Source organism: Pyrgilauda ruficollis, unplaced genomic scaffold (genome assembly GCF_017590135.1).
Source record: "Pyrgilauda ruficollis isolate IOZ18807 unplaced genomic scaffold, ASM1759013v1 scaffold41, whole genome shotgun sequence".
Taxonomy (NCBI): Eukaryota; Metazoa; Chordata; class Aves; order Passeriformes; family Passeridae; genus Pyrgilauda; species Pyrgilauda ruficollis.
The window spans coordinates 11,496,046-11,522,566 of NW_024525601.1; the positions used below are offsets into that span (position 1 = coordinate 11,496,046).

The 26,521-nt window shown below is 38.4% G+C and overlaps 1 protein-coding gene across 1 annotated transcript; it reads right to left on the reverse strand.

The window, feature by feature from the left end:
* Window positions 1-277: 277 nt before the first annotated feature.
* On the reverse strand, window positions 278-26,230 carry LOC121358998 (ras-related protein Rab-10-like). Its single transcript, XM_041477622.1, has 6 exons — window positions 26,123-26,230; window positions 20,115-20,175; window positions 16,859-16,997; window positions 8,696-8,785; window positions 3,715-3,816; window positions 278-1,135 (listed from the first exon to the last, which is right to left on the reverse strand). The coding sequence occupies exons 1-6, from the start codon at window positions 26,226-26,228 to the stop codon at window positions 1,124-1,126; spliced, it is 510 nt and encodes a 169-aa protein (XP_041333556.1). The 5' UTR covers window positions 26,229-26,230; the 3' UTR covers window positions 278-1,123.
* Between the last annotated feature and the right edge of the window lie 291 nt (window positions 26,231-26,521).

Here is a 26,521-nt window from a genome sequence, read left to right on the forward strand (position 1 = left end):
AAGAAGTTCCAAAGGTACTTTAAGAGCAAAGGAATAGAAAACACAGCATAATCTCAACAATATTGTTGCCATAGGAAAGAAGTGTAAAGAAATGAAGGAAGGGCAAAATTGAGGCCTGCTACTTCTGAATGTTCATCTCAAATGACATCCAGCTGTTAAACATTAAATGTTACTCTCAACAGCACAGGGCAAGGTCTTAAATGGATTTTCACTGCTCAGGAGATATATGTTTATTTAATATGATTAAAATAGTCTTAGTAGTCAATCACTCTTGGGAGGTAGACAGAATATAAGTTTTGGTTAGTTTTATTGCAGTTTTCAGAAAAAGGTGATAACTTCATTCTTCTTTTTTTTTTTTTTTTTTTTTTTTTTTTTTTTTTTTTTTTTTTAATGGAGTTCTCTCCCAAACCTAGTTTAGAAAAATACCAACAATCACACCCAAAAGGACACATACAAAGGCATGTAATATTTTTTTTGCAAACCTACTTGAGAACACCACTGCTTGCTAGGCATGAAACCAAAGACCACAAAAGGGCAAATGCTAACTGCATTCTGGGTGGTATTTTTTTGGTTTCGGTTGTTTTTAGAGGACTGACTCACAATCCAAATAGTTCACTGGCAACCAGAAGCATTGTCAAAGAACAGCTGTCATCTATTAAGGAACAGGTTTAGGCATATCTGAGATTCATAAGACTTGTGTATAAATAAAATACTGTTATTTGTCAACATGTCTAAGCAAACTCCTGGAATAATCTCTGTCATTAACATTTATTTTACTGCAGCCTTTCAAATACAATCAAATTGGTTATGATTGCCCTTCTCCAAAAACTTGTCAGTCAGAGAAAGTTAAAACTCCTCTGCCTTCAGTTATTATTAACTGATTGGTTTGAAAATTGTGAGTTCTCAGAAATATGACATGACTCTTTAGCTGTTAGCAATGTAAGCAAAAAAAAAATCTCAAAAAAACATCTGATGCTTTTAATGAGACTGCCCATGTAAATTATAGCTGCAGGAGCAAGACCCAGCATAGAATGGCTGAGATGAAAAGTATCTGAAAGGTCAAGCAGCACTTTAGTTATCCAGATCACTGGGATACAGAAGTGTTCTCTCTTCCTTAAGCCCACTACAAGACAAACTGCAAAAAGAGATGGGAAACCACAGTTTACAAAATAGTGACAATACACTGAAACACTTGAGCTTTTTTGTTTTGCATTGTTTAAATGTCTTTAATATGAAACTTTTTAATATGTTTTTTTCCCCAACACACCAGTGAACCACAACCTGTTCTAATTTTTGAAAGAATCAAGAAGTTTAGTACTTCTGTATGAGCTCTATAACTCTGGACATCAATCTTCCCCATCTACAGGACTGCTTTGTGTAAATGAAGTTACTAAGGACATGTCCACAGTAGATGGCAAGCAAGAATGTACATAAAAAGTCCTAGATTTCCTCAGATTAATACAGTCTACTGCAATGCATCTGAGAATGGTCTACTGCCTGTCAGCCTACCCTGCTTATTTATCTTATCTCTGAGTAAGCTTCATGCACTTCTCAAAAGCGTGGCCATAATAGACTGTCCCAGGGAGTTCCTTTCTTCTGTGGGACTGGGAAAGCAATGATGTGCTTCCACTGAAAGCATCTCATCAGTCTGGGACAGATGGTCCATTGCAGAGGACAGGGAAGCCTGATATGCCCAGGCATAGGTGCCTTGGGCCAAAACACTATGCAAAGCTGTATCTTCTTTTTACAATCAGCAAATACGTATTTCACCACTACCAAATGGATGTATGCCTGAAATTATCTCAGACTGGCATCTATCATGTAATTTTTCACACTTACTAGTCACACTTCCTACTGCATTTTCCATTCTCCAAAATTTCATCAGTTAGAGGAAGTTAAAATTCAAGTAGTACATTCAGATTTCACAGTTTTGTGAACAGGCAAATTATTTTGTCGAACCTGAAAACCATGATGAAACTGTATGGTAGATTTTTTTCCCTAGCAGACTCTTTATCAGGCCAGTGGTAAAACCAGTCGGGCTAAAGGGGTTCTTGTTTAAATCAACAAATGCATTTTACTAAAAATGGCAAATTATACACCAAAGTAATGGTACATGATGCCTCATCAGGATTCCAAATATTTTTAGCTAAGGTGAAATGTTACTACAGACAAATATGACAAATTCTCATGGGCACATTTTCCAAACACACATACATGTAGAGCATACAACTATGTTCAAAGCAGTTCTAATTAAAACCAAGCAGTAGTGTAACATGTTCAACGTGGTTTGAATTTTTTTGCCATGTCCACACCACAAACCCCATGAATTTTCATGAAGGTGAGCTGGAATACTGAAGTTTCACTTACCATAAAGTAAGTGCAGGCAATCTTAATGTGAAAAATACCCAAACATAATTTCTGCATGTTCAGAGAATTTTCTCAGATATCATCCAAACACTGCAGAAATGCTCACTTCACTCATATTTGTCTTTGCAGCAGTTATGATCATAGCTATTGTTTTGTAGTTTTCATGTTTCATACTGACAATATATTCTCTATTTACAGTAGACAATGCCTTTTTCACTTACAACAAAATCAGTTATTTTATTTGAGACTTTTTTCCAACAAGCTCAGTAACTCAAGGGCCTGCCATTATCCTCCTGTTCTAAACAATATTTGACTGTTCAGTTGCTGAGCTTCACTTTCATGTCAAAGTAACCAAAAGATTTTTTTGCCTTTTCTTTTTCCTCTCCCAAAACTGCCAACCACAACTTGTGTTACTATGTACTATGACAGGACCCCAATTTAGAAGCAGTCCAGCCCTGAGCTGTTATTCTGACCATCCCTTATGGCTACTTAATCAAAACACTGCTACTTGTGACTTTGTCAGTAATTTTGCTCATTTGTCTTTATTATGACTTGAAGAGTATTTGGAGTGGAAGGTTAGTTTTGTATAACTAATAGTGGTGATGAATGGCAGTGATAATACATTGCATGAAGAACATCTATTAAAGTCTAAAATAATATTCTGTTGCCTAAAAATAAATTGCAATGCAAAACATTTTCAGAGCTAATGAACAATAATTCAGTCCTACAAAAGAATTGCAACTTTGAAGACTAAGGACCTTTAAGCCAAGACATCGAAGTTAGAGAGATGCTGATTCTGACAGATACGATATTGATTCTACCACTAATTAACTCAAATCTTTAGGCCCTGGTAACTTCAAAAGCACTAGTGTAAATCAACCAACCAAACAGCTATGAACCTTGGATAAAACATTTGATTGCTGAACATAAAAGCTACACTGATTCCATCATCGTGCAGAATTTTCACTGTGTGCACACTCTGCAGAAACCCAGAGGAAAAAGGAAACTTCCTGGCACAGAAGTGGAACTAGTCGGGAGCTGTTAACTGCTCCCTTAAAGGAAAGTATGGGAAATAAAGCCACAAATGCAGTCTTCCTGAATTTTCACTTTCTCTCTGAACTGTACTGTACCTGCTTGCCTCTTCTGCTTTTCTCTTCTCCCACGATTCTTCTCATCCATGTTCCTCCTCTGTATGCCTGCAGCTACAGGATCCCCCAAAATACTGACTCCATAATGCAAAACCAGCATCAGCTGTGCTTTGCTTAAGCTTTCTGTAGTTACAACCTTGTTTACCCAGTCTGTCAAGAAAAATCTCCCATTTTCTTTCTCTTTGGAAAAGAAGCCTACCTTTTCCAGGATTTCCTTAGTCAAGACTGAGAATGCATGCTCAATGTTCATGTTTTCTTTAGCACTGGTCTCAAAAAATGGCATTCCGTATTCCCAAGCAAGCTGAAAAACAAATGTAGGAAATGGGATGAACATTCTTCAGGAAAAAATCGGTTCCTAATACTAGTAGCAAGCAATATGAAGGTTCTGACTGCTGACACACTATAAAAATACTAATTAAGTACATGACTGCTCAGTAAAGTACTCTATATTCATCCTCAGTTTATAAATTTCAGGTATCTTTTAAAACATTCTTCTTAAATTTGTGTGTTTTCAAAACAGCTTTTTAAACCAATCTTTACTTGAAAATAACAATAATAAAATCCAGTATGTCTATTCTCAGTGTTTTGATTTATTTGGAAAATGAACTGTCTGCTAAGCAATTATTTAGAGGAAACTAATGGAGTGCCTGCAGACAAAAATATGACAAGAACTGTTGAAAAAAAGTAGCAGGATGAAATATAAAAAAGAGATGTTCCTTTATGCTAGACAGAGAGAAGCACAGAGATAACAGGCAAGCAAAGAAAATATATGCATGTAAAATGATACAGTAAAAGGCAAAGAGAGAAAATACTTAGATGGGCAGCATAGACTTTACATTGGTTGGTTTTCTTTAATTTACTCCTGTTGTCTTATTTCCAGTGTATTTCCATTACAGACAGCTTTGAGTTATGTTGGCATGAATTAAAAAAACCCCAACACAATACAATAATCAGACTTCAGAGTTTTAGTCAAAACATAATAAAGATTACACTAAAGGTAAAAAAACAAAAACAAAGTAAGCAAAAGTTTCCTTTCCAAAATGCTACAAGAAATTGTAGTTCTGAAAATAAAGATGAGATCTAACTGATTCATTAGCCAGAGACCACTTCATAACTTCATAAGGGATTCTGAAACTCAGTGGACTGCTGTGAACTGTTTTTGGTACTGCAGCAACTTGTTACAGAAAGTTAAGATCATTCAACTATTGCCAGTACAAAACAATGATGCATAAGAGTTCATAAAGAAAAAGACAAGCAATAAAAGAATACTGGGCTAATAAAGTAGAGAGAACTACTGTCTTGCTGATTATAAAGTACACAGAAGCTACTATTAAACGCCCTTTTCCTTCCTTGTACCATGTGACATGTTCCTAGAAGTTACCTATATACAAACTTTGATGAACACAAACCAACCCTTTTAATGATGGAATTGCAGAAATATTTTTGAAAGACAACCCCACTTGAAACAAGGCTACTGCCCACGCAATATTGGGTCAGCAGTGGCTTTGCTTAAAGCAGTCTTGAAATCCACTAGTGATGGAGATTCTGTAGCCTTTATGGGACCCTCTCCCATGGCTACATAAATGATCTAGTGCAACTGGTTCTCCTCAACTCCAACCTGAACCTCCAAAGCCAGAATTTGTGTCTGCTACCCATCTGTTTATTGTCTGTCTCTACCGAGAAGTGTCTACTTCTGTCATTCCTTTAGTGCCACTTCAGTTGCTGTGGAGCAGTAACTGCTCCTTAGCCTGCTCTTTACCCAGCTCCCTCTCCTCATGGAATACCAGTACTAGATCCCATTCACCTTTATCCCTGTCTGCTGGACCAGCTGCAGTTTCTCAACACCCTTCTTGAAATGGGAGAGCCAAAGCTGGACACAATATTCCACGTGGCCTTGTCAGCACTAAGTAAGGAGGGTAATAATCTCCCCAGACCCACCATCCATTATCCTTCTAATGCAGCCCAACACCTTTAAAGCCATGAGGGAATACTGCTTATATTCAAGTTGGTGTTCATTGTAACTCATCAGTCTTTTGTGGCAGGGCAGTGACTCATGCCTTGGATTATTCCACTACAGGTGCAAATCTTTGCACTTCATGAACTTCACGATGTTTCCACTGGCCCATTTCCCAAGTTTATCAAGGTCCCACAGAATTTGTGTGGACACCATGTGGTGTGCCAGTCACACCCCTAAATTTCATGTCGTATGCAAATCTGCTTCTATCATCAGCCAAATCACCAATGAAGTTGCCAAACAATGTGACTGAGGCAAGGCTGACTGCCTATACTTCCCTGAATCTTCTTCCTTGCCTTTTTTAAAAGACACATCATGGCATCAAAAGGGAGGATTTCTTCCAACCACCATGATTTTTCAGAGTTGATTGACAGTGGCTCAAATCACAATGATCAGCTCTTTCAGCACAACTGGGAGAACTTCATCATGTCTATGGACACATCCAATTTTCCTAAGCAATTTCTAATCCAAAGCTTTCCCACTGCTGGCTGACCTGCTCCTTCCCAAACCAAGCAGGGAGCTGCAGAGGCCTGGGAGCAAGCTCTATTTGTGAAGACCAAAGAAAAGAAAAATCAAATCAAATCAAATAAAAAAAACGTTGAGTACTTGAGCCTTGTCTGTGTCATGTTACCACACTGCCCACTACATCTATCAATGCACCCCCATTTTCTCTGTATGTGCATAATATTGGTCATAGGAGATTAATGTATGTATTTTTTAACTTTACCCTGCATACTGCTAAACTGTGGCAAGCAAGTCCTCCAAAAACGTAGCTCAGTGAAAAAAACCCCACTGGTCCAGTGGTAAAGCAGTTGAAAGTATGAACATGTATTTGGCTACCCACTCTCCAAAAGACAACAGAAAAGCATATTCAAATAACTACTACTTTTTTTTTTTTTTTTTTTTTTTTTTTTTTTTTTCCCTTTGGGGCACAAAAAATTTTTTTTTTTTTTTTTTTCTCCTTTGGGAGCATCTTGAATAAAATACCTAAATACATTTACAAACCTGTGGGAATTATGCTACTGAGAAATTATATTTTATAATATCCTTGATAACATTTTGGAGAACTTGTATGAAATAAGCTTGTATCTTACCAACAACAATAAAATAAGTAATGCTAATACTACTTCCTAGCAAAGTGCTGGTATGATTTCTTAGTGCTGAATCAGAGAGATATGTCTGAAATATTCCAAAACTGTGCAGAGTTCTATTACGTGTGAAAAATCAGCTTTGAAACTATAAATCAGCTTCAGCTATGAAGACAGGAAAAGCAAAAAAAAAAAAAAAAAAAAAGGAAGAAGATTTTAGTTTTTTCTGTTAGAAAGATTTGATAGGAGAAAACCAGCCACATTCTACCAATTCATATAACCTTCAGCATTTTTATCTTTGAATTAAAAAGATAATCATATTGGGAGGTGAACAGAGAACCCAAGAAGGTTGAGTTAGAACTTTTACCTAAGTGAATAAGAAACAATTAATACAAGAAAATTATACTTCATAGTGTTAAAATTAAGTATCTCAATTTCTGAGAGATCATAATTACGTAAGTTTGTACAAAATGAATTATTACATGATTTTGTACAAAAAGAAACAACAAAAAAATCTCTCAGCATCAAACTGAAATGAAATCATGCACAACAGCCACTCAGTTATAACAGGTTTTTACAGAAATGCCAATATAGATGGTGAGATTCCCAGGGAACTTGGAGTTGTTCTGTGCAAGAGACTGAACAGAACAACACTTAAAGCTCATTCTATCAGGGTAATATGAAATATGTAGCTACAAATTATTATTTGTCAAAGTTAGAATCAAACTGTTTTCCCCTCTTAATTAGGATACTTTCTTCTTTAGAGTGAGAGGACAATAACTGTCTCTCTATTTGCTAACATAATCTTTCTCCAGCGCATTCAGTCAGATCCTTTAGCACTTGTAAATCATATTAAAAGAAGAAATAGTATAACAGAAGAGTTGTCTTGACTCAAAACAGATGAAATCTAGAAAGCAGACTCACGGGGGAGGAGATAATGATTTCTTTCTGAAAAAAAAATACTACATTAAGAGGAATTTTGGTTGCATGGTTAAGAACCCAGAAGTCAGAAAATGTCACGGTTAATACCCTAAGCAAAACCCTACTACTGCCCTCTGGTGCACATGCATCCAGTGACTCTAGGTTTCTGACAGTGCATCCTTTGTGTGAGACTACATGTATTTTTCAGCAACCTCATTTCTTGTACACAGATATGGTACATTAACACTGAAAGCATCTTGCATGTGAACTATGAACTCTCAGGAGTGTAATGTTGTCCAAAAGGTGATGTTATTTTTTTAAAGTTTCCTGATCTGGGATTATATAATTGGCAAGAAGCTATCAGTGTGTTTTTCTTTAAACATGAAGCATCCTGCTTGACTCACCACGCCTGAAAGCATAACAGGAGGGCTAATTCCAAGTTCCAGGGAACAGATGCATACAGTTTGCAGTAGCAAAATTTACTGGCATATAGGACACTCTGTCCTGCAATATTTAATTATTATTCCAATTTCTTCTGTCATAGCATGGCTTCCAAATTTCCTCACTGGCTCTCAGTGAGAGACTTTTGCCATTCCCTTTAGAACAGCACTCCCCACTTAGTAAGTTCTTCCGCCACCCAAGATCAGCAGCTAGAAACTCTACTGCAGCAGAGTCAACTATACATCACATACACAGTTTTGGGGAGATGGATGTTCAGTATTTGTCCAGTCTTATTTAAGGCTATTCAAGAGACAATGCAAATTACTTTGCACAGGCTGCCAGAATAGTTCTCTATAGTCAGACTGTAGCAAAAATATGACTGATGGGTGGTATCAGAAAAATTATGCAGAATGTACTTCATTTTAATATTCTACAATACAACAGTACTCTGAAAATGCAGTCTATATAAGATTTCTGTTTTAGCACCTAAAACTTTTAAAGTACATTTTAACCTTTAAAAGAAAAATCGATATTCTGAAGAGATCAGCAAGGGATTACTTAATGTCTTTCTAGCACTCCAGAACTTCACAACTGTTCTTCTAGAGCCAAGTCCTAACAGGATTTTTGGAATTGAGGAGCTTTTTACCATTTTCAGTTTAACAGCTCAATCACATTCTAAGAAACTCAGGAGGACCCAAAGAAAATACTAAAGATACCTTTTCTCCTTTCTGTTTTGGAACTACCCGTTCTGACTCCTTATCACACTTGTTGCCCAACAGTATTACGTCCACTTCATCACCTGCTTTCTAAAAGAGAACCAGCATTAATAAATGTCAAGTAAGAAAAAAGCAAACAACAAAAGCCCTTCACCTTCAGCTCACACTAACCTTCAGCACTCCATTTCCTTAAAAGTAAATTCTCTCATGACCTTCATCTGTGCAAATATTTTCCACCAGTTACTGGGATTTTGAGGAAAACACCAAAGATGCAAAGAGCAGAAAAAGCTACTTGGAAGTGCCACATATAATTCCCAACCTCTTTCATAAGATATAAAGTATATGGTGCATGGGCACCATCTTCTGATGAATGCTCCAGCTTGAGGCTTTAAAGTGACTGGAAATGCCCTGAATTCACAGACACTGGCCTACTAAAAGTAATAGATTCATGTATTAGCGTATGACTCTGCTCTACATCCAGCACTCACAAGTTAAAAGGAAAGGAATTTGCTGCACCTGAAAGAGCACCTCTCTGTGCTTCACTTTTGCACCCAGACAGTAAAATTACTTTCAAAGTGTTCAAACTTAACATAAAAGTATGATTATTCCAAGACACTAGGAAGAAGGCAATAGATTTTAATGAAGTAAAATTTAAAAAACCTCATTGATTTCAAAAGGAAGAAAAATCTACCTTTTTGACCTTGTCTCCTTCTCTGTTCCTCTAATCCACTCGCCTGCATGATGACTGTGAAATGCACTTGGTTTTTTACATCAGTGTTATTTTAAGATAAGTCATTGTAACTATACATGACTGGAATAATGACAAGGAAAGGGAATAATTCTGTAACAGCATGTGGAATTTGAAAACTGACATTCGTTGTGAAAACCATAATATTTAAAACTGCTTTTGGTGCTTAAATGGAAGATGCTGAGACTCAATCTACAAACAATTGAAGCTACTGTAGTCTGATGCCATGGTTTTTATTCTGGAGGTACATGCTCCCACAGCTTCCCTGATGACTCAAAAAGCCTGGTCTCAGGTTGCAGATCTCTCTATAGGGACTTTGATGAAATCTCTGATCTCTGTCAAATGCTTAACTTTTGTAACTTTGCCATAAGACAAAGTCCATCACAACCATACAGAGAAAAACCTCTATTCATTAAAGGATGAGAGAACACTATTTTTAGTCTATTTCTACTTTCATAACAATTTGAAGACTTCATCAGTAGGCACAATTTAATATTAAGGAACACTATTTCTTTTTTCTTAATCCATTCTCCTCTTAGAGTCATCTAGACTTATTTCATACCCACAGTTTATTAAAATGAAGTAAACTTCATAAGAGTACAAAGTAGAGGCCTAAAATAATGAATTATTCTAACCTGTATTAATACATTGGCTGTTTCAGAATGCACTGAAGCTTCACTCATTTAGATCAGTGGCTCTCTTACATAAAACCACATGTATCAGTCCCAAAATAGGGTAAATAGACAATTAAATCTCATTATGTAATCAACCTTTAATTTGGAAGAATACTGAAGGTTGATGAAGGTTTTACAAGTGACATTTGACTTCACTGTGAAGTTAAAGTCTAGAGGGAAATACTTGCATACTGCATGCACAAACCAACTAAATTCATTCTGTAACTTAATTTCTGTATTAACAACACAAATTTTTGCAGTAGGAACGTTCTTTCTAAACAGCTTCAAACAATAACAACATTTAAATGAGGTTTGAGGTACCAGGCCTTTCAGCAAGTATTCAATAGTACTACCAATCACAAAGTATTTAGTTCTGCAAATAACTACTATTTCTACATCAATATAATGTATTAATGTATTTTCACTTTGTCTGGATCATCCACCAAAGCACTTATAATTCTCCTTTTTAAAAGATGGTATCTTGCAGATTCATGCATTTAGAAAACTGAAGATTGTTAGTCAAAATTATGTCCATTTTAAACTCTGAAAACTGATTGTGTATGACGTCTTAAAAAATTAAGTCAATATAACTAGGCCATAGTTTGACCATGTGCTCAGCTGGCATAAAAACTGCACAGGTATGCTGATTTCAACTGGTTAAAAAGATGGCTTTTCAGTGCTTCCAAAAGCTTGCTGTATATTTTCATGCTCTGTTATTTATAGCTCAGGAATAAGCTTTCCAAATGCAAAATCTATAGCTAAAAAGATGAAGGTTATTTTACAGTTAAAATCCTATTATGCAAGTCAGCACTGAGTAAGCTCATAGACTCAGGAAACATTTCCCCCCATATTATGGAAAAGTACTAATAAAAAAGTACTCAAAAGTACAAAATCATAATTTCATCAAGGCAGAAATAATTTTTTCCCGATAAAGTTTTACTCTGGTATCTCAAAAATGCCAATTTTTGGTTCACTATCTCAGTTTTTCTTTGCATTTTAACATTTCCAAGTTCACATTTTACTGAAGGTTAAAATGAATATAATCTGAACCTGGAGGATACCTACACTACTTTATTTTGAAAAGGAAAACATCATCATTGTATTTCTCTGAAAAAAATGGAGCCAAAAGATTTACTGAGACAGACCATGTCTTTTCAAGTGTTTGGCACAGCTTGGAGTCGCCAGGTTTTGGCAGAAGGGTTTTTCTTCCACTGGGTTCTCAGGCAGCTGGATGTGGCAGCAGCAGGAGCCAGGCTGCTCTGAGCAGTGGCCACGGGAGGGAGCAGCAGCAGAGCCTCAAATTCAGCGGTGCCACATCCTGGACTCGGAACACTGGACACTCACATCACAGTACCAGTTTTTGTAGCCCACTGCTGTTAGGAGCCACCCACCTGTGCCCTTCACCCCACTGCTTAATGTCCACCCAGCCAGGGAAATACACAGCCTACTATGAGGCTATTAACAGAAATCAAAAATGCAAAAGCAAAAATATCTTGCTCATCTCTTTTGTATGTAATTTATATGGGGTTTGGGTGGGGTTTTTTTCAAATGTTAGGTATTTTTTTTCCTACAGTTTTTATTTTCCAGAAGTGCTGTGAATTCACGTGAGTATGAAAAGTAGCAGACACCTTTTCTATGAGAAAACTACATCGTATCTGTACTTACAGACTATTGGAAAAAACTATCCCTTCACTTCTTAAATGGTGAACACAGACCTACCAAGAATGATCCCAACCTTCCCTGTGCCGAACTCCCCATAATGATTATGAGCTCACCCAGAGTCCTCATATAAAGCTATCTATCCAGGGGTACATCTTCCAGAACACCACCTTGTCTCTTCCCCACACCTCCAGGGTGTAGCTTGACATTGATTACTCATTAATTACAGTTTGAAAAGGCAACAGAATTTTGTTTGTAGGTCCAAAGAGTGAGACTGAGAAACCATAGCTGATAAATAAACTATGGGAATTCTTAAATAGTCTGTATTTGAGGAAGAAATGTAGCTTTTCACATTTGAAGAAGATGTACATGGTCAAACATCAAGATGAAGGCGGAGCTGGAGAAGGCCATAAAACTGGGAAATTTCTTATTACTCATTAGACAATGACACCAGAAACCTACCCTTTGTAGTACTGAAGAACAATTCGTTAGAAATAGATTGTCTCAGAGTCTCTTTGAAAGCATCACATGGGCAGTGTTCATATTAGGATTGCCAAACATGTTGTCTTTCCACATATTTTTGTAAGTGCCACCTTATGACCTCAATTACAAATGCCTGGTTTCCAGGACTTCAGTGGAAACGAATGATCAAATTTATTTGTCTACTAGCAAATTTAGAATGCAGTAGATATAAACCAATTTATCCCAAAGCCAACCTAGACTACAGACTACAGACAAACCAATTTAATAAAATGATAAAAGCAAGAATTTTAAGTTCTAATCAGAGGCATAATGACAAACATATCTATGAACTGCGAAAATTTGATCTTTTGACATCAAGCTTTCCCACTCAAGGAAGAAAAACTGAGAAGAGTTTCAAGTCAAACTAATTTGCACTTGTAAAGCAGTTTGCTGTGCTGCTTTTATTTAAGCATGATGCTGAAAGACAGTCTAGTCTCCCAAATGCACCAGAGGAACCAAACCAAAAAAGGGCACTATGCAGAAATGACAGCAACTCAACAATACAGTTCATATCCCTCCTGGTTGAGGGATCACTTCTTCAGGCAGGACAAATACAAAGTTAATGTATTAAAAACCACTAAACTACTGTCACCAAGACTTGTTCAAGAAAAGAAAATTATCTTCTCCATGCAGAAAATTCTGTGATGGCAGACAATTTCCAGCACAGGAATAATTGTTAGCAGCTGGTATTGCCACCTTGATGGCCACATCAGAAGACTAGCACAATTAAAACAAATTCAAGATATTTAGAAGTAAATTAAGACCTACCATCTATGTCAACCATTTTTGGAGACCCAGATGCCATGTGTGAATATTGGAGTGATTTAGTTGGCAAGGACTTCTGAAGTCAGCTGGTCTAGTCTTCCACCCAAAGACAGGTCAACTTCAAAACCAGGTCAGGCTGCTCAAGGCCTTGTTGAATGGAGTTTTAAGCGCCACCTTTAAGTGATCCTCTCTGGGTACCTATTTGAGCATTTGAACCACTCTGTTGTGAGGAACGTTTTGCCAGTGTTAGTTGTAATCTAGTTCAAAACATGCTGGAAAAAAACCAGTTTTCTGCAAAATGATTTGGTACACAGCTGCTTGTATTTATTTAATTTTCAAAAGCCAAGCAGCATCAGCCTTTCAGAACAGGTGCATACAGTAGCTAAAAGCCATGTCAGCAAGAAGAACACTTTAATAAATTGGACATAACCTGCAATTCTACAAATAAAGAATGGTTTCAGGTTCTAAAGTTATCTTCCTGCAATTATCATGCTCCTAATGAATGCATTACAAATCCAATATGCCTATATTGGACTTTCCAGTAAGGTCCTAAAATATTAATCTGTGCATGAGTATATTTTTCTCACAAGCTTTTAAAAAGTACAGTTATGTTACTTAGTTTCCTCTAGTTCTGAATTCAAATTTTACAGCAATACAGACATGGAAGCATATTTGTGTCTTGTACTTCCTTGGACAATAATTCATTTTTAATAGTGAAGCTGCTGTATTCCACACTTAAACTAACTGAAATATAATGAGAACATTACTGGTAATCTGATTGCAATTGCACTGACTGGCCAGTTTTTATAAAATCAATGGGAGTTTTTAAGAATACTAAATTGCTTGGATTGTTATTTTCAACTGTTGCAAAAATGGCTTAGCACACTGAACAGATTTTTAAAAAACTTTCTGTTTAAAATCTTTATGTGCAAAGAACCAAAAAATGAGAGCATAATGTAATAACTGAATTGCCTCCAAAATTCCTGTTTGACTGCTTCAGGTGCAAGCTTTACACCTATTCGTCTGGTATTTAGTAAAGTCTGTATTCTCTCTGTTTCCCTTTGAAAAACTTATTTATTTTTCCTACGCTTATGTATTTTAAATGGTGCTGTAGCAACAGTCACTTTGATTTTGGGCATTTGTAGGGAATTAAATACTGGTTTACATTCACAGACCAAAGGAAGTGCAAGGAATGTCACCGATCTCCAGGAAGTAATTAATTTTCATGAAATGCCCTGTCTTTTAACAGTTATTGCTTAAAAACATTTCTTTTGCAATGAATAGCCCCATATATTTTCACCAAGGCACTTAAGAAATTGATATCCCACTAGGACTAAATTAAATTTTTTATTACTATCTAGCTCTATTACAACACTAATTGCTAGTTTTGAGATTGGTACAATCAATCATGCAATTTACATTCCTAGAAATTGTTTTAGATTGAGTATTTTTCCATTTTTTAAACTAACAGAAGTACCTTCAAGGGTTAAGATTAAACAGTCTAAGTATTAATACCTTGAGTACATTTACATGAAAGCTTTTCAAATGTCACAAACAGAGAGCAAGCTTGTGCAGGTGTCATTTCCTGATTGACTAAATCAGATCTAAACCTGCATGGTGGCCACAGGAGCTAGTCTCTTCCTACCCTCCACCCTAGCTATGCAGCCCTGATACCTTCTTGCTCTTTACGGCTGTGCACTGTAGCCCACTGAATCAACCACCCTGTTGAGCTAATTGAAGATGACAGGACAATATGACCCCTTCGGAGCCAGTGTGAAGCCAGAACAATATTTTATGTTGAAATACAGAGAGAGATAGATAGATAGACAGACAGACAGACAGAAATGGATATATGCAGATAATCTACGTCTTCAGTTTCAGGTAACAGTAAAACTGCTATCATACTGTTTGCTGAGCTAAATCTTTGTTAACCATGAAATTGTACAACCAGTGGCATATCTAGCTGTGACTTTTCTTTGGCCAACAGAAAAAAGGCACATGCTTTTCTTAGAAAAGTAAGAAAACAGACGTGTTAGTTTAAAGTTTGTGCAGACAAGCCAGTAAAAATATTGTGTCATTGAATCTCCTTTGTAACACCTTACTGAAGTTGGGCTCTGTTACCACTAAGACTTTTAAGATGGCTCTAAGGTCAAAAACAATGATTTACTAGGTTACCAGACTAATGTTTTTAAAAAAGAGATAATGTGCAGGTAATGATTTCCTAAGGGTATAAGATATCCCACATATATATCATTGTATATATGATCATGTGTAATTCATTAATTCAGCTGTATACTGAAGCAGTGAAGAGAGAAAATAATGCATTTAATAGTTTTATTTTAAGCCCCTTTTGCCAAGATGAAAAGCCCCCTTTCCCTCCATCCCCACCAAATCACAAGAGTATTTAAAAACCTGCCTGAAACTTTACTTGATTTTGATAAATGGAGAGCACTACCTTGCTTGTATTCTTACACTAACTTCCACAAGCACACTAACTACAAACTGCTGTTCTGCTGCTGAGGGGAAATATCACTGCTCCCTACAGCCTCCTCAGGAGGGAAAGTAGAGAGAACGATACTGATCTTTTTTTCCCAGGTATCAAGAGACAGGACACATGGGAATAGCTCAAAGTTGTGCCAGGGATATTCAGACTGGACATTGGGAAGCACTTCTTTACTCAGCCAGAGGTCAAACACTGGAACAGGCTTCCCAGGGAGATGGTCAATTCCCCAAGCCAAGTAAAGAGGCATCTGGACAATGCTCTTAAAAACATCATTTAACTTTTGGTCAGTGCTTCAGTGGTCAGGCAGCTAGATGATCACTGAAGGTCCCTTACAGCTGAACTATTCTAGTCTAAAACTGCCTTGCCTCTATCTAATAGAGAACACATCAAGAGAGACCTACCAAAAAAGACTTGGAATATAGGGTTAGAGTCAGCTCAATGATCTCCTGTCTATGGGCTTGCCCACGCCTCCATCCCTTCACATTGTTTCCAGACATCCTTCTTCTGGCCTTCCTTCTACTACCTGCTTACCTTACTGCAGCTCCAGTAAGTGTCAGACCTTTCTATGAGCCTCTCAAACTCACTAATAGAGCAGAAAAACCACTCAACTTCTTTTGCTGTGTTAGTTTTCTACCACATTAGGAAGTCAGGGTGAAGCACAGAGGGCTCTGACAAGCTCCAGTGGGAACACATACCCTGTCTGGCAGCCATGTGCTGTTGAATCACTTCCTATGTCACATGAAAGCACGTATTTCTGGCTGCAGCACCACGAGCAGCTGAGCTAACCAAACAGCCTCCCACCCCACTTCCTCCCTCTTGAAACCATCCTCCTCCAGGAATATGTAGCAAGGACAAAGAGGATATTTAATTCCTTTGATCTTGGGATGAGGTCACTACACTGAAGTAATGAAATTAGGAAAGGGAAATCACTGGCTGTGATACGGAATTTTGATATGGAATCTAATTAAAATCCCAGGATGAGCTCATGCAGACTGATCTATACATAGCCACACCACTGACAAGAGCACCGTAACGCAGCATGCACAAAAAGGGATTGCAAGCTATGTTTTAGAAGTACTTCAGAAAACATTCCTCCATCAACATCCTTGCCTAAATATAAACCATGTTCCAGTTTCAGCTGACAGTAATTCTACTATCATACTGTGTGCTGAGTTAAATTGAAGAAATTCTGGTTAGAAACATACAGGAACAAGAATACCTCTCATGCAGTCATTTAAAATGACACATTAATTACCTTCATTTAGTGATCAAATGCTGACAGATATATTTACCTCATATATGTCATTTATCCAGATTGTTATACTTTGAAAACTCTTCAGATTTGTGATGTCATATACGAGAACAAAGCCTTGTGCACCACGGAAATAGCTGGTACTAAGTGTATGGAACCGCTCCTGGCCAGCAGTATCCCTGAAGGAAATTGTAACAAATTACACACATACAAACAAACAAACAGACAAAAAAGAGATGATCAAACTGCAGAATCCTCAAGAAAGATTACTTTACTTTAAGGAGTATTGTCCAAATTTTAAATTATGTATTCTAACACAAAGGAACAAGAAAAAACACAGATTACAGAAAATCTGGGTGCCAGATATAGCAATAAAAGAAATACACTGGAAATTTATTCTGAATAATACAGCCCTACTAGGGAAGCCACGCCAGTGGCTGAAACCTGAGAATAAGGTCAAGCCCACCATTCCTTCTTTATATAAATAATTCAGGTGATAAAAAGATCACATGTCAGATAACATCCCCATATTTTGAAAATCCCTTCGTAAACTGTGATACAAACAACAACCTGGTTTAGATGGAAGACAGGTTTTGGGAAAAAGCTATAAAATATAAGGACACGGTGGTTCTTACACATAATGCCAAAACTTGAGGAAACAAACACAAATGGGATCCCTCAATCTGCTTCAGGAGATGCTGGCTACAAAGTACCATACCTGAAATGTTTCTAGACTACTACACCAAGCAAGAGGAACAAATGAGACAAGCTCCAAGCTTGGTCCCAGTCCCAGAGACATGACATCACTGGCATGAGTGAAACCTGATGGGAAGTAAAATGAATAAGGAAGGTGCATGCCCTGGAAGCAAAGTCAGGTGACATGGAAAGACTATAGAGATTCTGTTTGCCACTGTTGGGAGAAAATCTGTGTGGTCAAAGCTACACTGGAGTTGAAGCTGACAGAAACATGGGAGACAATAAAAAGTGTTTTCAAATATATGAATGGCAAAAGGTAGTGTAGAAATAACATCAGCTCGTTATAGGATGAGGATGGTCACCTCACCTAGAGGGACAAGAAGAGGTGTTTAATGCATTCTTTGTCATAGAACACAGATGACAGACCAAGGGGGTCTTAGCACCCTGAGCTGGAGGACCATGACTGTGTGAATGATGAACTCCCAGTCGACCCTGAAATTGTGCGGGATCTGCTTCTCCAGCTGGATCCCTACAAATCCATGAGGCTTGATGGAATTCATCTGAGAATTCTCAAAAAGCTGTCTGATGTAATCACAAAGCCTCTCTTGGTTTTTAAACAGTCTTGGGCGTCTAGAAACGTCCCAGCTGACTGGAAGCTGAGTAAAGCTGTCACAGTTTTCAAGAAGGGCAAGACCCTGGAAACTACAGGCCTGTCAGTCTCACTTCAGTGCCCAGTAAAATAATGAAAAATATTATTCTGGGAGATAAATCTGGACAACAACACAGTCATTGGCCATAGACAGCACAGCAGGCCAAAGTCCTGCTTGTTGAACCTGACTTCCTTCTACAAAATGGTAATCTACCTAGTTGATCTAGGAAAGCTAAAGATATGACCTCATTGAAGTTCAGCAAAACTTTTGGTACTGTCTCTCACATTACCCTCTAGACCAAATGTTCAGCACACAGCTGGATAACCATGCTCAGTGATGGGTGAGCAGCTGGCTCACAGGTTGGGCACAAAGGGTTACAGTGGGTGGGGTGACATCAGGCTGGATCTGGTCACTAGTGGGGTTCTGCAGGGCTCCATCCTCGGCCCAGTTCTCTTCAACATCTTCATTAACCACTGGGATGCGGGATTCAAAGGGACACCAAGTAAGTTTGCCAAAGATACTAAATTGGGAGAAGCTGTTGACTACCTGCAGAGCAGAGAGGCTCTGCAGAGAGACCTCGACAAATGAGAGCACTGGGCAATCACCAGCTGCATGAAGTTTAACAGGGGTAAGTGGCAGATTCTGCACCTGGGCAATCCTGGTTCTGTACAGACTGGGGAATGACTTGCTGGAAGGCAGGGCAGCAGAAAGGGACCTGGGGATCCTCGTCACTGGCAATTTGAACATGAGCCAGCAGTGCCCTGGCATCCAGGAGGGCCAAGCCTGTCCTGGGGTGCATCAGGCACAGCAGCACCAGCCAGGCACGGGAGGAGATTGTCCCACTCTGCTGTGCACTGGGGCAGCCTCATCTCAAGTGCTGGGGGCAGTTTTGCATACCACAATATAATAAAGGCATTAAGCTCTTAGACAGCATCCAAAGGAGGGCCATGAGAACAGGGGAAGCCATACAAGGAGCATCTGAGGTCACTTGGTTTGTTCAGCCTGGAGAAGACTGAAGGGAGACCTCACTGCAGTCCACCTTCCTCACAATGGGAAGCAGAAGGGCAGGCACCGATCTCTTCACTCTCATGACCAATGAGAGGACTTGAGGACACGGTCTGAAGCTGAGTCAGGAGCAGGTAGGCTGGTTATCAGGAAAAGGTTTTTCACCCAGAGAAAAACCTTTGTCACCCACTGACCGTGACAAAAGCTCAAGAAGCATTTGAACAATGTTCTCAGGCACGTGATGATTCTTGGTGTCCTGTGCAAGGCCAGAAGTCAGACTCAATGATCCTGATGGGCCCCTTCCAACTGAGCATATTCTATGATTCTTTGAATTATGCCTTAAGAAAACTATAACCAAGCCTCGATTATTTTTGTATTAATGCCTGAGATTAAATAAGTGCAGATCCAATACCGGTCAGATAATTCATATAAAGATTTACTCCCTGACAAGTTAAATACCGGTATACAGAGATAATCTTCAGTATTAGATGCCTGGAGAGCCAGATGTCAGAAGCCCTACATAACCTTTAGAAAAATTTCAAAACCAAAAATAGTGTACGTTCCCAAAGATTCATCTTATCAAAAGTAATTTCTCTTGGTGACCCTTTTGAACATACATTTGATGGGTAATGAAATGTAACATCTTCTTGCTTTGTCACTTTCCTCAATGTTCCTATACAATGAAATACACTTCATACGGATCACAGATCTGCACTTGTTTGTATGCTGCAAGTTTTATTGCTAACACAACCCGGTGACAGCCCGCTTTTTAACTTCCATTAGTTACTGCAAAAAAATATACTCTCCCATGCTAAATTCAAATTTTAAAATTATCTAGTAGGAGCACCTGCACACTATGAAGACACACAATTCAAAGTAGGTGAGATTTTTCACGTCATAATGCAATTTAGTTGGCTTTCTTTTGTGATACTAATTAAAACTTACCATATTTGAAGTTTCACTCTTGTATCATTAAACATTACTGGCTTTACTTTAAAATCAATGCCTAGAAGAAAAAAGGAAAATCTGTAACATTTCTCATAATAACATGGATTCCCTTTGAAGATTGTTTCCCAGCTCTAGTTATCACACAGTTTCAAACAGAAAGTGAAAAGGAACAATACCATAGAAAGAATAACTAGCCAACCACATACATTCAAAATGGAAGCTTTAAAAGGAAATTATTCACTGCTGAGTGCCAATACATCGCACAAATACAGTACAAAGCAATGACAATACCAAGCAAAGAAAGGGCAGGTCAAAGCAAAGGCGAAGATACTCTGAAACTACAAGTAAGTGGCAAGGGATGTGACAGCAGTTTCATGGCCGATGCACAACAGTACAATGTGCAAATACACTGGTGATTTTCAAGAGCATGGCAGCTATGAGTGGGAAGGTAAAAATGCTTACAAAGCAGCTGTCACATGTGTATCACAATTTTTCTGTCCTTACTTCCAAATCCCTAAAAAAAATATCCAGGTGTACATGAGCAGAAATAGGACTTGTCTGTACACACTAAGTGCAAAGACAAACATACATGGGATTTTAATTCAAAATGAAGAGGACTGGCTCTACAGCCTAAATCAGATCCAGAAAGCCAATGCTAAAAGCAAGCATTAACACTTAAAATCAATGCAGAATGTTCTCTCTATGTACACTACAGTTCCTTCCTCAAAGATATCTTCCTTATGATTTATAGTGTTTCCTTTATTAAATCGTCAAATTAGTACTGCAGATGTGTTAGATGATACCTAGATTTATGAGCTGTTGTAAGTTCCAGTTCTAAAATTAGAATCTGCCAGCTATCAGCTATCTTAGAGTGACATATTTTTGCAGAGTAAAGCATTGTTTCCCCTATTACTTCATTGCTGAAGTTTGAAATACAATTTGATAATTCCCATGATTGCTTTTTTTCCCCACTGAAAAACAATTAGGCTCTTTTTGTCAATTACAGTAAATGAAGTTAAGGTAACATTGTGACAGGTGACCATACTGTATGGGCAAAATTCCAAAAGATCAAACTATAGCTACTTAAAATGACAGTGTCCTTTCACCAGTAGTAGTCATTTGAAGGAACCAGACAGACTGAAAAATCACAAAAATTTTAAGTTCCTACAACTGTGTTTCCATAAGAATGTGCAAGCCAAATTACTTTTTCGAAGGAAAGCACCCATGGCAGCAAACCAAAAATGCAGAGGAAATGCTCCCCTCCTTTGTACTGACAGATGTACTGTGCACAAAATTTTGACAAGTACACTCTCACATGCATGCACTTGCATGCACTTTCAATGCTATTACCATTTTTTGTGTGTATGTGGTAAGGCAGTTGAGGTGGATTTTAAAAATTATTATGATAATCATGTCCTTCACTTGATGAATTTTCATTGAAGCTTCAATGAAAAGGAAAGATTAAATAATATAATTGGTATCTGTAATTAATATTACACAAAGCTTTCTTGATGGAATTAATATTGTCAGAAGGAAATGTGATTTAAGTAAAATTTGCTCACATAGGGTGAGATTCCAACAGGATGGAAAACATTTGCTCCTGAAATTCACATGGTTTTGTTTAATTATCTGTATAATTTTCTACAATTGATATTGAAGCAGTTGAGAGGGACAGATATACACTGGGAGGCTGGAATGTCACTTACAAATGGTGCATTGGGAACACAGCAAAAAATTCTATTCCGACAGGGATTCCCAGAACTATAGGGAAAAGTTCTTAGTTGACATATATTTTAATAATAAATTCCCATAAGCTTTTTAAAAAAAATTGTGAAAAGGGAAGCAGAGTGCTGAATCAGACTAAAACTTAATCTAAATTAAAATCAGGCATATTGACTTCTTAAGTCAACTTCAAAATTTATTGACCGAAAAGGTCAATGAATGTTAGTGAAAAACAGAAGTCAATACGTTCTGCATGCATGAATTGTTCATGTCTTTATATGAAATTTCCAGCAAACTTAGCAAATTGGAAAGACAGAAAAGAAAAATGAGATACACAATGCCGAAGACAGCTCACGGATTTCAGATGCTTTTAAGGCCTACCTGGTATACAACATGATCAACATAACAAAGCAAGCATTGATTACAGCTATTGAGATAAATGTTATTGGAATGCAACAGCATGTACTCACTTCTTTTAGGCTGTCAAATCAAACCAAGAAGGGGGATGCTGGGTGCAAGCTCTATTTCTGGTTTTTATTTCCAACTTTTATAGCCATGAAAATTTATTTTCTTTATATTTCAAAGAGTAAATAATGCCCATATTAAGACTGAGGCACCTTAAAGACAATTAAGTCTAAAAAGCATAAAAATAGTCAGCCACAGGGTAATTCAGCTGTGAAATGCCCCCCTCTTCCCTCCCTTTGTCCATTTGCAGAAGTCCTCTTCAAAGAGGTCTTTTGCAGATGGCCTGGAAAATTACAACACATTTTTCACCCAAAAAAAGGCTGCTGGGTTCCTGATAGAAAATGCTTAAAAACGTATGTCTATCCAAACAAAATGCAAGTTTGAGTAGCTTCGCAGGACGCAACACTGAAAGCACGGACAGAGGGTGGTGAATGCCCCTGTGCAGGTTCTACCCAGCCCACTGCCTGTCATACAGAATCTTCAACTCCAGGAACAGGGAAGCAGTTCCTAGCAGCTCCTGTGCCCAAACTGGGCAAGTGCCCAGCGAGACGTGGTGGGTTGAGTTTCCACTGTTACTCCTAACCCATACTTAACCCCTCCTAGTTGCTGGCGCATTACTTGTATCAGATTCTTTTCTGAACATGTCAAGCAATGTCTGAAGCAGAGAGGTGTCTGAGCAATCACAAGTACTGATAATTCCTGGTTTGCTGAGAAAAGAAACTCATGGGATAAGATGGTTTGTTAGGAAAACAAGAGTGACAAAAATATCCAGTTTTGTTAAACAAAATAAAATTAAGATGTGGATTGCTACAGGTGTTCTTAACACATTTACCTTCAACATGGTTCATTTTTGCTGATTACTTTATTCCCTTCTAAAGTAAATATCAGGGAATCTACACAGACTTTTCAATCCTAATGTTGAACTTTCAACTATAACAGATTTGGGAGGACTCACAGCTCTGCAGTAATGTTTCTCACAGAAAACACAAGTGCTGAAGGACCACAGTGACTACAATACAGCAAAATAACGCCACAGCCTGTGAGATCACAATCCTGTTCCCTGGTATACAAGGAGGTTCTTCTGTTCATAAACCTCTATGACTTCATACACAATACCATTGTTTAAACAAAAACATTTATTCTTTATAATTTATTCATAATACAATGCATTCACCTTATGATGTGTATAAGTTTAATTAGAAAACTATAACTGCTGATAATTTATCCAAATTATGTAATTGAAGAGCAGGAAGGGCACCTAGGCTTGAGTATTTGAGTGCTGCATTAAAAACTTTCAATGAAAATTTACTGTGGATATATTTTTTGCATTTTCTCATAGAATACATAATTTTAGAAAACTACTAGTGGACCCTACTACAAAATGCTTGTCTGTTTTTTTCCCCCTGCAATAACACTAGAATCTCTTCTAGTAACACAAACCTGTGATTCATGATGACATAGAAATGAAACTTTCAACCACCTTTTAACTTGTGTGCCTATGACCCTCTGCCACCAAGGAAGGTGATGGCATATGATTTTGTCAGGGAACTCAGGAAGCTGCAAGACTGCACAGTTGGGTAATGTTCCCCCTAATCAAATCACCATTTCAATTGGACAGGTAAAGTGAAAAATCACTTGACAGCAGATGAGCATTTAATAGGCTGTACAACAGAAAGGGATCATTTGACTGAGCTTGTAGGAAACAGGTATCCAGACAAAAAGTTATTTGTTCCGATGGTATCAACAGTGAGGAAGGAGACATCACAAAGTGAGAAAACACTATGTGTCTTCTTCCTTTATATCACTAGGAGCCACAATCTCTAGGGCATGCTCTTCATTGCAGCTGTCCCAATGAAGAAGGAACTTTCCACTGCCAACATTAGTCTTTTGGAAGACATCACTCATAATCCCATTTGCTTTCAAAGTCCAAGCTCTAAAACACACGGTAAAACGGAATTAAATCAAAGACAGTATTTCAGAAATAACTTTTAAAACACATTCAGGTAACAAATACCATGTTTGCAGTACTCATATTTCAGATAAGCTTTTTAAAAAAGAAAGTTTTTAAATATCTCAATAACACATGTCACTAATGAAACTAAAGAGATTAACCTTAGACCATAAACTGTCACGAAACTATTATCTTCATTATACCTTGAAATAGCTCAAGTCACAACTTGGGAAATATATACTTAATAGCATATAAAAGTTTTTTGAGTCTGCAGTGGACTGAAGCAGGAGTAAAAGAAATTATGTCTCAAAATAATAACCTCATGGTCAGGAATCTCCACATAAACTACATCAACAAAGCTGTTACTTTTTTTATAGCCATTCTTTCTTGCTAAGCCTGGCAACAAGTTGCCTATTATTAGGATCTATTTCCTAACTTTACTGTTTGTTCTTCCCTCTTTGTCTGTGCTAGTTTCAGAACCTGCTTTGTAAGAAAGGGCAAGAAAATAAAAAGTGGTTAAAGTTCAGCCATTCCTATGTAGATAGGTCAACTCCTCTCATGTACATTAAGTATTCCCTGGACCAACTACTGCCACAGCTACTGTCTGGTACTTAATTCCACTATGCCAATTCCTTCCAGATGGAAAGATGTGTAAATGAACCATGCATATTCCAAATTCAGGGATACACAATTTCCTGGCATAATTTAGTTTTCTCTTCAAAATCAAATCGAATTAAATTTAAAAAAAATTCTTACACACAAACTTTTAAAAATTAAAATTTCCCAATGAGGACTTGGGAAAATGTCCACAGCAAATCAAACCCCTGTACTCATGTAACACATTTTCATGCTGGAGACAAGGTTTTCAGCATGTGGACAGTCATGGTGCCCTTTCCCATGGCACTGTGAGCCTGGGAGTGCCAAGGCAGTGGGGAGCTCTCCATCACCCGCCAGCTGCAGCGTGTGGTGCCAGCGCAGAAATGACATGGTCTGGCAGGGTTAATGATTTCCATCACAGCAACAGCTCTGCTTAAATCACCATGCACACTTCTAACTATAGTAGAAGATATCCTTATACTATTAAATTTATAAACACAAGTTAAAGCCCTTTCTAGCCTGAAATATTGATTAACTGGGCTCTTTTTACTGACATCTGACAGCTCTCTGAGGTTGGTACCTGAAAGGAAGCTGTAGCCAGGTGGCAATTAGCCTTCTCTCAGGCAACAAGTGACAGGACAAGAGAAATAAGCCTCAAGCTGTGCCAGGGAAGGTTTAGGTTGGACATTAGAAAGAGTATCTTCCCAGAAAGCATGATTAGACACTGGCATGGGCTGCCCAGGGAGGTGGTGGAGTCACCCTGGAGGTGTTTCAGACCGGACAAGGCACTCAGTGAATGGTCTGTTTGACATGGCAGTGCCCGGTCACAGGTTGGACTCGATGATCTCAGAGGTCATTTCCAAGCTAGCTGATCTGGGGCTCTGCATTGTTTTCTCTGCACCTGCACCGACATACAGCAGCAGGGCCTCAGTGGGCAATAAGAAACCGTGAGAAACAAGTCTCACAAGTTTACACCAGGACCAGGTTCCCAAAGCCCAGACGAGCAGCAGGGACAGTGTAACAAGCCAGCACTTTCCAGTGGCTCTGGAGCCAGTGTGACACATGTCCTGACACCCCGGCAAAGGTTTAAGCTGCTGGACGCGGCTGCACACCGCACAGCTCAGCGCAGGGAGGTTTGACACCGCCCAGGCCGGCCGAGCCGCGCTGACAGCGCCGGTCTGGCCGTGTGCGAGCCGCGGGCAGCGCGGAGGGGAGGGCGAGGGGCGGCAGCGAGGCGGGCGGAGGCGCACGGGAGCCGGCGGGCACTCACCGATCGTGGCCATGTACGAAGTGGCGGGAGAGCCGGCGGGAGGCGAGCTGGGCTCCGTGTACCTGCGCACGATGGAGGTCTTCCCGACGCAGGACTCTCCGGCCATCACGATTTCTTTTTTTTTTTTTTTTTTTAAAGAAGTTTCATCACCGGGGAGGAAGCGAGGAACTTTCACAACCCCCGTGACGCTTCCCCCGTGAAGTACAGAAATAAACAGTCTGGTTTCACATTCACATTGCTTCCTAGCGTTAAGTCAGAGGTAGAGGAAACAGGTTTTAAGACTTTCCTCTTTTTCATTTTTAATATGACAGTCAAAGTGACCTGTAAAACACACACACAAAAAAACCCAAACCAAAAAAAACTGTATCAACAGTGTAGGTTTGCTGCATGTGTGTCTGG